At 44.5% G+C, this 14,270-nt stretch overlaps 1 protein-coding gene across 6 annotated transcripts in view; it reads right to left on the minus strand.

The window, feature by feature from the left end:
* RPH3AL (rabphilin 3A like (without C2 domains)) overlaps positions 1-14,270 on the minus strand; it is a 413,105-nt gene that overhangs the window by 365,983 nt on the left and 32,852 nt on the right. For 3 of the 6 annotated variants that reach the window (XM_056556882.1, XM_056556886.1, XM_056556893.1), the window contains exon 2: positions 8,813-8,917. The exons of the other annotated variants lie outside the window; for them this stretch is intronic. In XM_056556882.1, the coding sequence (XP_056412857.1) occupies positions 8,813-8,866 (54 nt within the window). In that variant the 5' untranslated portion in view covers positions 8,867-8,917. The remainder of the gene's footprint in view (positions 1-8,812; positions 8,918-14,270) is intronic. 6 annotated transcript variants of the gene reach the window in all.

Below are 14,270 nucleotides of genomic sequence, written 5' to 3' on the forward strand. Positions count from 1 at the left end.
CTCGGCATCCAGAGGTGATGGGGCGAGAGTCTCCTGAACCGACTCCTTCGCTGTTTGTGGGCTCTCCTAGCCCTGAGAGGCACTGCTCTCCGCACCATATTATGTGTCCTGCTGCTTTGGTGGATCAGAAGTTTACGGAGTTGCTTGCAGCCTTTACTTCCTGCCAGACTCTGATGATCTCGAAGGTGGATGAGCTGCAACAGAACTTTGTGATTCTACGGCATGAGACACAAAAAATCAGTGAGTGTACGGAGGAGGTGGAACGCATAGTTTCTGCAGTTGAGGATACCCTTCAACCCCTGCCAGACCAAATGGCTTCTCTTTAGTGACAAGTAAAAACTGTCTTGGACCGGGCTGATAACATGGAAAATAGACTTCGGTGCAACAATATTTGCCTGGTGGACCTTCCGGCATTTCTGGAGTCGTGGCTGAAGAAGATCCTTCCGGCTGATACTTTCTCACCCTACTTCACTGTGGAACGGGCACCCAGGGTGCCGAGTAGGCCTCCTCCTCCTGGAGCTCCTCCTAGACCTATTCTTGCAAAGTTACTACACTTCAAGGATCGGAACGCTATCCTGCATGCTGTTTACATGAAAGGAGAAGTGCGCTGTAATGGAAGTAGAGTTGCCTTCTATCCCGATTTTTCGGTGGAATTACGTAAACAAAGAGCCAAGTTTACTGAGGTGCGCCTTCAACTCCGCACCAAGGGATATCGCTATGCCATGCTGTTCCCGGCTCATCTTTGAGTGGCAGATGGAGCATCCACCAGATTCTTCACATCTCCAGCTGAGGCCCTGCATTGTGTGGATGCTGCTCCTCCGGACTGATCCTGTACCGCATTAGCGCAAGTCATCTTCTGCTTCTCACTCCTTTAGTTAATGTAGGGAGCTGGGTTACTGGTTAGGCCGGCCTTAGAGTTCATGGACTACGGATTATGTCCCTGGTTGGAGGGATATCTAGTGAGTTGGCCACAGAGTTAGTATAGTGGGTTGGCTCGGTGGGAGTGGGGTGGGCTACTCTAGTGGAGTTCTTGCTACTGCCCATTGGTTAGTGTTTAGGGTCTAGGTCTGCACATGTTCCCAGTGTTAGACAGGGTTATGTTTCGGTTGCTTTCTATATGTTTTGCATTTGTTTCTGTATTTGATGTTTGTGCCCCGTTTGTCTCTGTGATGTCCTGTAAGTGGTGTGTATGGTTTTTGTTCCCTGAGCACCTCTGGTGGTGGCATTATGTTTTCTGTAAACTGTTGCGACTACTTGGCCCGGTGGTGGTTATACTGCAAATAGTTTTTTTTAGGTATTGATAATGGGGTTACTTGGTATTGTGAGCTGCAATGTAACAGGCTCTGTGCCTAAACTTTGTAAAGAAGCAGACTCCACACATGATTTGTCTACAGGAAACACATCTTACTGGTCAGAAAATTCTTGCCTTGAAACGGGCTTGGATAGCGAGGGGATATCATTCCACTTATTCTTCCTCTGCTGGGGGGTGTCTATTTTGGTGACTAAATATCTCCCTCTGGTCATTGATCAGGTAGCGTGTGACCAATTTGGTAGGTTTGTGATCCTTCAATGTTCCTTACATGCCTTCAGTTTTCTTTTGATGTCGGTGTCCCCCCTCCATTCTGTGTTGATGTCCTGGACTGTGTCACGTCCAAATTACTGACTTTTCCCTCTCTGCCTGTTCTCCTTATAGGTGACTTCAATGCGGTCCCAGATTGGAGTGTCGATCGCACTGGTGCAGTCTGGCTCCCTGGACTTAATGCCTGGAGTGCTGCACTGTCTCTTACAGAGGTTTGGCGTTGGTAGCATCCGTCTGACCCATTGTTCTCCTTCTATTTAGCGGTGCATAAATCATTCTCCAGAATAGATTTGGCTTATGCCTCCTCTTATCTTCTGCCTTTGGTAAGAGATGTCACATACACCACTGGGGGGATCTCAGACCACTCAGCTATTGTGTTATCATTGGGTTTAGGCCCTCACCAATCTTCCAAAGTCAAGCGGATGCACCCTGGCTGGCTGCAGGAGGAGGTGGTGACGGCAACCTTGCTGGAAGCTCACAATTGTTTTTGGGAAAATAATGGGTCTCACCCTGACAGGTTGGTGCAATGGGATGCTTATAAGGCTCATGTTAGGGGGGCCTTTATGACTGGGGTTGCCTGACGGAGGGCTGCTTATTCCGCTAGGGAACGTGCACTGCAGGTAGAGATTGGGGTTTTGGAAGCGGAGGTGGTGAGGGCTCTCCTGATCCTTCAGAGAGAAAAAGTTCAAAAGCGGTTGGTGGACAGGGAGGCGGGCCATATTCGAATTTGGGGATAAAAATGGTAGGTTGTTGGCTTATTTGGCTAGAGAGAGTAGGCCAGTGGTCGCTATATCTTGTATTAGGGAGGCTTCTGGGATTTTGAAATCTGACCCTTTTGCTATAAATGCTGTCTTCCAGGACTTTTATGCTGAGCTATATACATCTCACTTGTTGGTTGTGCCGGAAGATTTGGTGCCCTTTTTGAAGGGATTGCCTCATATGCCTTTGACTGCTGCTCAGGCAGCCGATTTAGAAGCCCTTTTCTATGATGAGGAAGTTTCTATGGTTATTGCTTCTCTACAGACAGGAAAAACTCCGGGGTTGAATGGGATGATTGGTGATTGGTACAGGGCGAATGAGGAGCGGCCGATACCTATTCTTCAGAACCTATTTAGAGCGGCTATGGAGACTGAGAGACTCCCTGATTCCATGAGAGGCCCTTATCATAGTTCTTCCTAAACCAGGGAAGGATCTGACATTGCCTGATTCTTACAGACCTATTTCTCTCCTTAATGTAGACATCAAACTTTTGGCTAAAATATTAGCTAATAGGTTACGAAGGGTCATAGCCGCTATCGTTCATCCTGACCAGACGGGTTTTATGTGTACAAGGCTTTTGACTCTGTGGAATGGGTGTACCTTTGGGGTGTCCTGGGGGTCCTTTGTTTTGTTCCTCGGTTCTGGGCATGGGTACACTTGCTATATGATAGCCCTAGAGTCAGGGTGCACACCAATTTGGAGGTTTCAGAGTCCTTGCAGCTGGGTAGAGGTACGAGGCAGGGATGCCCCCTTTTTTGTTTGCTCTAGCAGTGGAGTGCTGGCGGCAGCCATCAGATCGTCCTCTTGTATTCAGGGGGTGTGTCGGGGCTCCTTAGAGGAGAAAGTCTCCATGTATGCAGATGACACGCTAGTATACTTAGCTGATGTTCAGGGCTCCATGGGGGCCTTGTTTGGCCTCTTAGACAAGTTTAGTTTCTTCTCCGGCCTCAAGGTTTATTGGGCTAAGTCAGCTTTGATGCCTCTATCGGTGACTGCGGACCCCATTCCGCTTCTTCCTAATGGTCTACAAACAGTGTCTCAATTCAGATATTTGGGAGTGGAGGTTTCTGCGTGTGTGAGATACTATGTAAGGTTGAATTTGGATCCGGTTTTGTCACTGGTGTCAGTCAAGTTACAGGCCTGGTCATCCTTGCCTCTTTCCCTAGCCGGCAGGATTAAAATCTTTAAAACGATATACCTTCCTAAGTTTCTGTATCTCTTCCATCTTTCTCCGGTAATTCCTCCTAGGAAATACTTTGTTAAGCTGAAAGGTATGCTGAGATCCTTTTATTGGCAAGATAAATCACTGCGATTGGGTCAGGCGTTGCTTCAGGCACCTAAACAGCGGGGCGGCTTAGCTGCTCCTAACATGTATGATTATTTTTTAGCATCTCAATTGGTTTATGCTGCCTGGTGGATCGACAAGTTTCTGGCGAATGCATCTATTGCCCTTGTGGGAGCTATGATGGGTTTGTATGAAACCATGACCAATACTTTTTACACACACACTTCTAATTCTAGGTTGCTGGCCCCTATTCAAACTGTGGCTGAGGTATGGTCGGCCGTTGCTGGTGATGTCTCCTAGAGCACCTCTGTGGGAAAACCGTAATTTTGAGCACGTTCAGGAGTTGGAGGATGCCCGGCTTCTGGAGTGATCATGGAGTCAAGTTTGCTATGCATTTGTTTGGGGAATTTCCTTTTTTCCCCTCCTTCTCTGAACTACGTGACCATTTTGATCTCCCTCGGGGTGCCCAATTTCGGTACTTCCAGCTGAGGCATGCGGTTGAGGCACAGTTTGGCTCCCTTCCTGTGACTCCGGCTTTTTCGGAGGTGGAGCTGCTTCTGGGTACCACTGACCTTCCCAAACCTCTGACTCAAGCTTATGCATTACTTCAATCTGTGGGCCCTGACCCGTTTGCATTGGCTTTTGTGAAGTGGGTTGAGGATATTCCAGATCTGTCTGAGGACCAGTGGAGGGAAGTTACTAAAACGTACTACCCTACGGTAGTCAGTGCTAGGGACATGCTTATCCAAGCTAGACTGATCCTACGCTTATATTACACTCCAGTCAAGCTGTTCCATATAGAGGTTTCTGCTTCTGACTCTTGTTTTAGGTGCAGCGCGGATGTGGGCTCTTATACACACTATGTGGAGCTGTCCTTTTGTGGAACCCTTCTGGAGAGAGGTGATGCAGTTCTTGACGGATCACTTAGAGTTTCCCTTGTGTTTTCTCCTGTTGTATGTCTGTTAGGTGTTATTAATGATCTGGCTTCAGGCGCTCATAGGCGCCTGCTCATTAGGTTTCTCCTGTTCTGTGCCCGTAAGGTCCTGATCCCAGCATGGAAGGATACCTCTCTCCCCCCTATGGCGCGTTGGCTCATTCTGGTTAACAAATATGTACCATTGTATAGGACTCTTGTAATGGATGTATGTGTGTGTGTGTGTGTGTGTGTGTATATATATATAAGTTTATGTACAGTATATGTAAAATGCCCATTTGGACAGAGCTACCCCTCCCCCTAATGTTATTCTGCTCCTTCCTGTCTGACCCCCACCATCGAACAGAGGAAATTGCTGGCTAGCGTGCAAGAGGACTTGCAGCCCCCTGAAGTTTAACAAAGGACTATACCTCATATGATATGCTAAGACTAAGAACATCCCACTAGTGAGGGTGGGAACTTATTTTAATTGCAAAGGTGATATAAGGTTGAACGGTTTGAAATAAAGCTCAGAAGAGCATGCAGAACTTTGAAGCATTTGAAACTGACATAGGCTCCGTTTGATTTACTTTGATATCCTTCGGTATATAGATTCTGTATACGGATTTGTCCGGGAGTAAGATAGTTACAAGAGCACTGATAAAATCTATATCACTCTGTATAGTAGTCGTAAATGTCTTAAAAAATGTGACAAAGTCTGGATGCCTTGGTTATTGATAGGTGAATCGGTGGTCCCTCTGGAGCGTTTGGGTTCTCCTGGGCAGTGTGCTGTTTCTCTTTAACTAGTTGAGGTGAGAGGTTACTCCGGGTGTATCTGGTGTGTCTGATTGTTGTGTGTCTGTCGACTGTCCTGTTGGTGTTCGGGCGCGGATCAACTTAATTTCCCGGTTGAAGTTGCTTTAGTACCCTGTATCTAATATCCTTATTGGGGAGCTCTGTGCTCGAGCTATTTGTTCACTGTGTATGTGTTTGTTTGTCATAAACAGTTATAAATAAATACTTTCAAAAAGGGGTCAAAAGGTGACCCCGGGAATTATAGACCTGTTAGTTTAACCTCTGTTGTATGTAAATTGTTTGAGGGTTTTCTAATGGATGCTATTTTGGAGTATCTTGATAAAAAATAACTGTATGACTCCATATCAACATGGCTTTATGAGGGATCAGTCCTGTCAAACTAACCTGATCAGCTTTTATGAAGAGGTGAGCTCAAGACTGGAACAGGGGGAATCACTGGATATCGTATATCTGGATTTTTCCAAAGCATTTTATTCGGTGCCACATAAAAGGTTGGTACAAAAAATGAGAATGCTTGGACTGGGGAAAATGCGTGCAAGTGGGTAAGTAACTGGCTCAGTGATAGGAAACAGAGGGTGGTTATTAATGGTACTTATTCTGATTGGGTGACTGTTACTAGTGGGGAACCACAGGGGTCCATCTTGGGTCCTGTTATATTTAATATATTTATTAATGACCTTGTAGAGGGGTTAAATAGTAAAGTGTCAATCTTTGCAGATTATACTAAACTCTGTAAAGCAGTAAATACTATAGAGGACAGTGAACTGTTACAAATGGATCTGGATAGGTTGGAGGTTTGGGGTGAGAAGTGACAGATGAGGTTCAACACTGATTAATGTAAGGTTATGCATATGAGGAAGAAATATCCGGGCTGGGATTATGTATTAAATGGGAGCACACTTGGGACGACTGACGTAGAAAAAGACTTGGGAGTCTTAGTTAAAGGGGTATTCCAGGAATTTTTTTTATTTGACTATGCTACAGGGGCTGTAAAGTTAGTGTAGTTCATAATATAGTGTCTGTACCTGTTTGTGACGGTTTTATCACACTTATGTGATTTTTGCCCCAATATTTATTTTTAACCACATACAAAATGACTGTTGTCTCAGATTTTTCACAATGCAGCCAAGACCTGACTCACTAGTCAGCTGATGACAGGAAACATGTCAGCTTCAATGGGTGGAGTGATCGCTTGGTGGGAGAAAAATCCATCAGCAACTAATGCAACAGCTGTAGGCACCCTGATTGAAAACCACAGGTCTTTTTGAATGGATGCAGCTCATTTATGTTTCAATGTGTGGGAGGGAGGAAAATGGGATTTGTAGTCAAAAAAAGAAAACTCAAGCAGGAAATACCAGTTCACAAAAAGCTAGCCAGTGTTATGGTAATCTCACAACATAGCCATTTAGCACCAAGACAAGTGCAGATCCTTTCTAAGCATGTCCATTACTGTCTGCCAGGTACGTACTAAAATCACCTTATGGTGGATAACCCCTTTAATAGTAAATTTAGCTGCAGTGACCAGTGTTGGGCAGCTGCTGCCAAGGCAAATAAAATCATGGGGTGCATCAATAGGGGCATAGATGCCCACGACAAGGAAATAATTCTATCACTGTACAAATCACTAGTCAGACCACACATAGAATACTGTGTAAAGTACTAGGCACCGGTGTACAAGAAGAGTGGAGCTGGAGAGGGTTCAAAGACAGGCAACCAGAGTAATACGGGGAATGGGAGGACTACAGTACCCAGAAAGTTTATACGAATTGGGGTTATTTAGTTTAGAAAAAAGAAGGCTTAGGGGCAACCTAATAACTATTTATAAATGTAGTTCCCTGGTTGGACTTGATGGACGTATGTCTTTTTTTCAACCATACTAACTATGTAACTATGTAACTATGTATCAGGGGCAGTACAGAGATCTCTCTCATGATCTATTTATACCCAGGACTGTATTTATAACAAGGGGGCATCCTCTACGTTTAGAGGAAAGAAGGTTTCTACACCAGCAGACAGGGGTTCTTTACTGTAAGAGCAGTGAGACTGTGGAATTCTCTGCCTGAGGAGGTGGTCATGGTGAACTCTATAAAATAATGTAAAATAATTTAAAAGGGGTCTGGATGCATTTTTGGAGAATAATAGCATTACAGGTTAATGATTTTAGATCTATATGGACAGAATGTTGATCCAGGGATCTATTCTGATGCCATATTAGTCGGGACTGAATTTTTACCTTGAGTATGAGTTTTTTTTTGCATTCCTCTGGATCAACTCAGTAGGGACTCATTAGGGTTATAGGTTGAACTTGATGGACTCGACCTAATGAACTATGTTACTATGTTATACTAATATATGGGGGAGATTTATCAAAATCTGTGTAGAGGAGGAGTGGTGCAGTTGCGCACAGCAACCAATCAGATCGCTTCTTTCATATATCAGAGGCCTTTTTGGAAATGAAAGACACGATCTGAGTGGTTGCTATGGACTACTGCACCACACTTCCTCTACACAGGTTTTGATAATTCTATTCCCATAATCACATAGTCAGAATCAAGTGTACCCTCACTTTTCAGTCAGACATAGGTGTATACAATCATCAAAATAACTAATATATTTCCCCATACATTTCCCATATAGTGGTAGATACCAGCTCTATACCGGCACTGTAGACTAGGGATCGACCGATATCGATTTTTTAAGGCCGATACCGATAATCGGTCACCTTTCAGGCCAATAGCCGATAACTTAAACCGATATTCCGGTATAAGTTAACGGCTATTTCAACACCCCCCCCCCCCCCCCCCCCCCCGGCGGGGCAGAAGCCGTTGCAGATCAATGATTTAAAGCGGACGCTTTAAATCAATGAACTACAGCTGCTTTTGCGGTGCCAGAGACCTCCGCCGCCGCCACCTGCTTCTCTCCCCCTGGGGTCCTGAGTCTAACCCCCACAGTTGCCCCATCGCCTCCCCCCCATCGTCTGCCCACATACCGCCGCCCCCCCCCCCATTCTCTGTCCACATACCGCCACCACCCCATCGCCTCCCCCTATCCCCAATGTTATAAATACCTGTTCCCGGGGTCCACGATCCTTCTGGCTCCTGAGCTGTCACTATGCGCACTGACGGTGACGTCGCGTCGGGGACGTCACTCGTCATTACGTAGCGCACAGCAACAGCGCAGGAGCAAGAAGGATCGTGGACCCTGGGAGCAGGTAATTATAACACCGGGGATGGGAAGAGGTGATGGGGCGGCGGCGGTATGTGGACAGAGGATGGGGGGAGGCAATGGGGCGGCGGCGATGTTTGTCTCTGGCCGGGGCGGGGCATTATCGGCAAGGTAATTGCGGATACCGATAATTTCCAAAATAGCGATTATCGGCCGATAATATCGACCAAACCGACAATCGGTCGATCCTTACTGTAGACCATATAAAACATTACCATTACATGTAGGGACTCACAGATGACGTCTCCTCTGATTGGAGTTCTTCCCTTTTTCCGTCTTCTCCATCCATCCCAGGCTGTCATAACTTCTCCCAGTCACGGCTCGTCTCCGCAGAATCTACCTGACAATATTAGGTAAGTAGGTAGAGCCCCAGAATTAGATATTTAGAGCACTCATTTTAAGTACAAAGCCATATTTGGTTATTAAGTAGCTCCCATAGGTCTCCAAAGTTAAGTAAGTAGATATCCCCCATATGAAATACAGAAGCCCTCTTCATATTAGGTAGGTTGGTCGCCCCTCATATCAGCTAGGTAGGTAGGCTGATCCTTCCCAACACTGCCCTCCATATTAGATAGGCTGTTTCCCCCATATTAGATAGGTGGATAGGCTGTCTCCCCCATGTGAGACAGGTAGATAGATAAATAAGCCAGCCCTTCCCCCCCATATTCAATAGTAACATAGTTTATAAGGTTGAAAAAAGACCAGAGTCCATCAAGTTCAACCTATAACCCTAATGAGTCCCTACCGAGTTGATCCCGAGGAAGGCAAAAAAACCTCATACTAGAGGTAAAAATTCCTTCCTGACCAATATGGCAGTCAGAATAAATCCCTGGATTAACGTTCTGTCCCTATAAATCTAGTATCCATAACCAGCGATGTTATTCTCCATAAATGCATCCAGACCCCTTTTGAATTCTTTTACAGAGTTCACCATGACCACCTCCTCAGGCAGAGAATTCCACAGTCTCAGTGCTCTTACAGTAAAGAACCTCTGTCTGTGCTGGTGTAGAAACCTTCTTTCCTCTAAACGTAGAGGATGCCCCCTTGTTATAGAAACAGTCCTGGGTATAAATAGATCATGGGAGAGATCTCTGTACTGTCCCCTGATATATTTATAAATAGTTATTAGGTCTCCCCTAAGCCTTCTTTTTTCTAAACTAAATAACCCCAATTCTGATAATCTTTCTGGGTACTGTAGTCCTCCCATTCCCCGTATTACTCTGGTTGCCCGTCTTTGAACCCTCTCCAGCTCCACTATATCTTTCTTTCTACACTGGTGCCCTGTACTGTACACAGTATTCTATGTGTGGTGTGACTAGTGATTAGCACAGCGGTAGAATTATTTCCTTGTCGCGGGCATCTATGCCCCTATTGATGCACCCCATGATTATATTTGCCTTGGCAGCAGCTGCCAGACATTGGTCACTACAGCTAAATTTACTATTAACTAAGACTCCTAAATCCTTTTCCATGTCAGTGTCCCAAGTGTGCTCCCCTTTAATACATAATCCCAGCCTGGATTTTCTTTACCATGTGCATTACCTTACTTTTATCAGTGTTGAACCTCATCTGCCACTTCCCAGCCCAAACCTCCAAATTATCCAGATCCGTTTGTAACAGTGCACTGTCCCGTATTGTGTTTACCGCTTTACAGAGTTTAGTATCATCTGCAAAGATTGCTATTTTACTATTCAACTCCTCTACCAGGTCATTAATGAATATATTAAATAGGACAGGACCCAAGACGGACCCCTGTGGTACCCCACTAGTAACAGTCACCCAATCAGAATAAGTACCATTAATAACCACCCTCTGTTTCCTATCATTGAGCCAGTTACTTACCCACTTGCACACATTCTCCCCCAGCCCCATCCTTCTCATTTTATGCACCAACCTTTTACTGTATGTGGCACCGTATCAAATGCTTTGGAAAAATCCAGATATACGACATCTAGCAATTGCCCCTGGACCAGTCTGGAGCTCACCTCCTCATAAAAGCTAATCAGGTTAGTTTGACAGGACCGATCCCTCATTAAGCTGGACAGATCCCTCATAAATAGGTAGACTGCCTGCTTCACCCATATTAGATAGGTAGATAGGCTGTCCCACTCCCCACCACCACCACCCCCCCCCAGATTAGATAGGTAGATAGGCTTCTCCCCCCATATTAGTAGGTAGATGGATTGCCTCTCCCCATATTAGATAGGTATAGACTGTCCCTCCCACATATTAGATCGGTAGAGAGGCTGATTTATCCCCCACTCCCCACCCCCCTTTATTAGGTAGACAGGCTAATTTATTCCCCTATATTAGGTAGGTAGCCTGATTTCCCCCCCTCCCCCCACTTTCCTCCATATTACAATTGGACTCCCCTTTTCCAGTTACTTAAAACACTTTACATGCCCATGAAGCGCCACTCCATCTGGTTTGGTGAAGGCAGCTTGATATAACGTCATCACGCCATCTACGTCAGCACAGACATCCTGTGCGGCCCTGAAGCAGGTCCCGGAGCAAAGAGCACATTCAGTAGCAGGCCAGGGAGCTTTTAGCTCTTAGCTCTGCCACAAACAGAAAACGGAGGTAAGAGTTTTAAGCTTTCCAGCCCGACACTAACTGCACAGAGTACACCATCCACAAGGTCCTGATACTGTCAGAACCTTGTGTGCTAGTGGATGGGTGGGCAGGTGGTCTGGCCACTGTGAACCAGCCTACAGGTAGGGCCAGGCTGGCAGCGTCGGGCAGGCAGGATAATTGTTAGGACGTCAGGCCGGCCCCTGCTGACCTACAGGGCGGACCACAGCTGTGCTTCGTAGAAGCAGCAATCACGGGCTTACCTGAGAATTTTTCCAGTGGCAATGGAAAAGGAAGTATTTTCAGTAGCGTCAGACCCTGAGAGAACGGCTGACTATGTTACAGTAATCCTTCATTTGAGGGATGCAAGTGTTATACCAAACACCATTTTTGCCAGGATACATCGCACTACCTCAAACTATTTGAACTGTTTGCTTCTCCTCATGAATTTGCACAGATAGAACACTGACTAAATAAATGACTAAATAGCTCTTCTGTACTGTTCAGATTTTTATAAAAAGAAAAAAGATTTTACAACAGAAATGGGCAGATAACTGGTGTTGGGGGGGGGGGGGGGGAGTTGTCTATAGCAGGACCATGAATATTGAACATACTTCACCCTCATACCTCTATTTTCAGTATGGCATAACTCAACTCTATTGGCTCAGTGTGCATCAAATCAAACTATATCCCTGGTACCTTCTCCAAAATCAGGCCCAGGTGAAGATATATCACATCGATATAAAACAAAGAAAACAATTATAGGTTGTGGGGAAAGCACAGCTTAACACAATGTATTACAAATTTTTGTGCATACATTTTTTTCACTCCTGTGAGGGCATGTGTAAAAATATATGTGATAACAACCCCTTTACGCATTTGTTTATCTCCCAAATCTGTGTTTAACTATGTGGAACTAACATTCTGGTGCCTCCAGGCTTTAATAAAACAGATCCAATAAAATCACTGAATCACTCCCGATTTATACATACAAAACTTACAATACTCTGTTCAATGTGTCAATGGGGTCATATAAACTGTGCCCCCTTCCTCAGAACATAAAATACCCCCCAATCCCCTTTGTTTATACTTGCATAGGTCTCCCATGGCATCTGAGCTAATTCTTCCTTACTTCTAGCATCCTGTATTGGTATGCTTACGTGATAATCCTGGCTTTCATTTTGTGGATCGCATACTGCAATCCAATGACTTTCTTCCTATGAAGTCACATGACTTAGCTTAGAGTAAAGCTCAGCCTATTGCTGGCTGAGGCGGGACATTGCTGCAGGCGGTGATTAGCGGATCAATAGTATGATGTGTCAACCACCTCCAACCAGGAAGACGGCACTGGAGGACTGGAGCCGTGATTCCAGGGCACCACAGGAGTGGCAGGTAAGCCTATGTTGTTTTATATACTGACAACCCAGGGATCATGGCTTGAAAGTTCTATGCTGGAGTACCCCTTTAATGGCCCTTGAAATCAAACCAGCCTTGATATCAATTGCAGATAACTTGGTGTCAGTTGACAAGACGGAAAATACTATGAGAAATATCTAGTTAAAAATTGCAGACACAGATGGTCAGGTATAAAATTCTAGTACTGATATAAGACTTTTGCTGACTTCCAAAATGGCCTTATTGAAAGCAGTGAGTAGGGCAGTCCTCATGATAGGACAGTCATTTAACTACATCAATAATATAAGAAAGGCCAGCTCGCTAACCGTGGCAGGCCTGTTAGAATTAGGACCAAAATGGCATGAATACCCTAATCTGGAGAGCTCAAATCTGTTTAGCCTAGAATTTATTGAATAATTTAAAGGACAATATCGAGCATGATAGACCTTTTCAGAATTAAGAAAAAAACATTCCTATCAGTTAAAGAGTGCTTTCGTGCGGAGGCTTGATCTTATCAGTCCCAAGGCCAGACCAACGAGTACAACCAGGGACATCAAAAAAGCCTTACAGTAAGGGACAAGGCTCTTCTTATAATGGAGGTTTCTCCAAGTCTCCCTTACGAAAATAACCCCCCAGATAAGAACACACACTCTCTTCCACAAATTTCCCTTCCCTTGTAGGTCAGATAAGAGGTTGGATCAGGAGCCAGAAGTAGCATCAGAGATGAGAAAAATTTTGAGGACAGACCAAGATCAAGAAGGGGGGATAAAATTTAGACCAGTTTTAAATGTGAGACCTTTCAACAAATTTCTTAAGGAAAGCCTGTTCCGGCTTAAAAACATGGGGGACCTCAGATTTGTAATAGAAAGGGAATGCTCCTATTACAAATACTTAAAGGCCTTTAATTATATTTATATAGCCCCAAACACAGGAAACTACTTCAATTCCAGTGAAGAGGTCAGCTATACCATTGAAATACTATGCGCTTGTTGATCATTTAGGAACAAAAGGCCTAATGTGCATTACAACATTTTATTTTGTTTTTTTATCTAGAAAAAGATTTGACCCAAAACATGAAAAAAAAATAAAAAATAAAAAAACTTTAACCCCTTAAGGACTAATTTTGGCCTTAAGAACCCAGCCAATTTTATTTTAGCATTTTCGTTTTTTCCTCCTTGTTTCTAAAAATCATAACTCTTTTATATTTCCATCCATAGACGAGTATGAGGGCTTGCTTTTTGCGTGACCAATTGTACTTGACAGCAAACCCCCAACATTTTTTTTTTTTTATCCTGTACACTTTACGGTAAAAAATTACACTTTCTTTATTCTGTGGGTCAACATGAATAAAATGATACCCATGTTTCCCTACTTTTCTATTATTGTACCGCTTTTATGTATGTTTAACCTCTTCAGGACGCAGGGCGTATGCATGAGTCCTTAAATGGGTACTCTCATTAAAAAAAAAATTTTTTAATTAAATAGTTTATGCCTAAATAAATATCTTTGTAATATATGTTAATTTAAAAAAATCTCGTTTTCACTGTTTATTTTGCTTTTGAAAACCTGGCCACTAGGTGTGGTCCAGGAATCATTCCCCCCCCCCACCCCACCCCCTCACGTTGAGCACGTTCGGACCACTGCTGGCATGGCAGCGTGGTCCGAAATGCTCGTCCTCAGCTCGCTCTCTGCCTGAATATGAAACAGGCAGAGAGCGAGCACAGTGC

Source organism: Hyla sarda, chromosome 2, assembly GCF_029499605.1.
Source record: "Hyla sarda isolate aHylSar1 chromosome 2, aHylSar1.hap1, whole genome shotgun sequence".
Taxonomy (NCBI): domain Eukaryota; kingdom Metazoa; phylum Chordata; class Amphibia; order Anura; family Hylidae; genus Hyla; species Hyla sarda.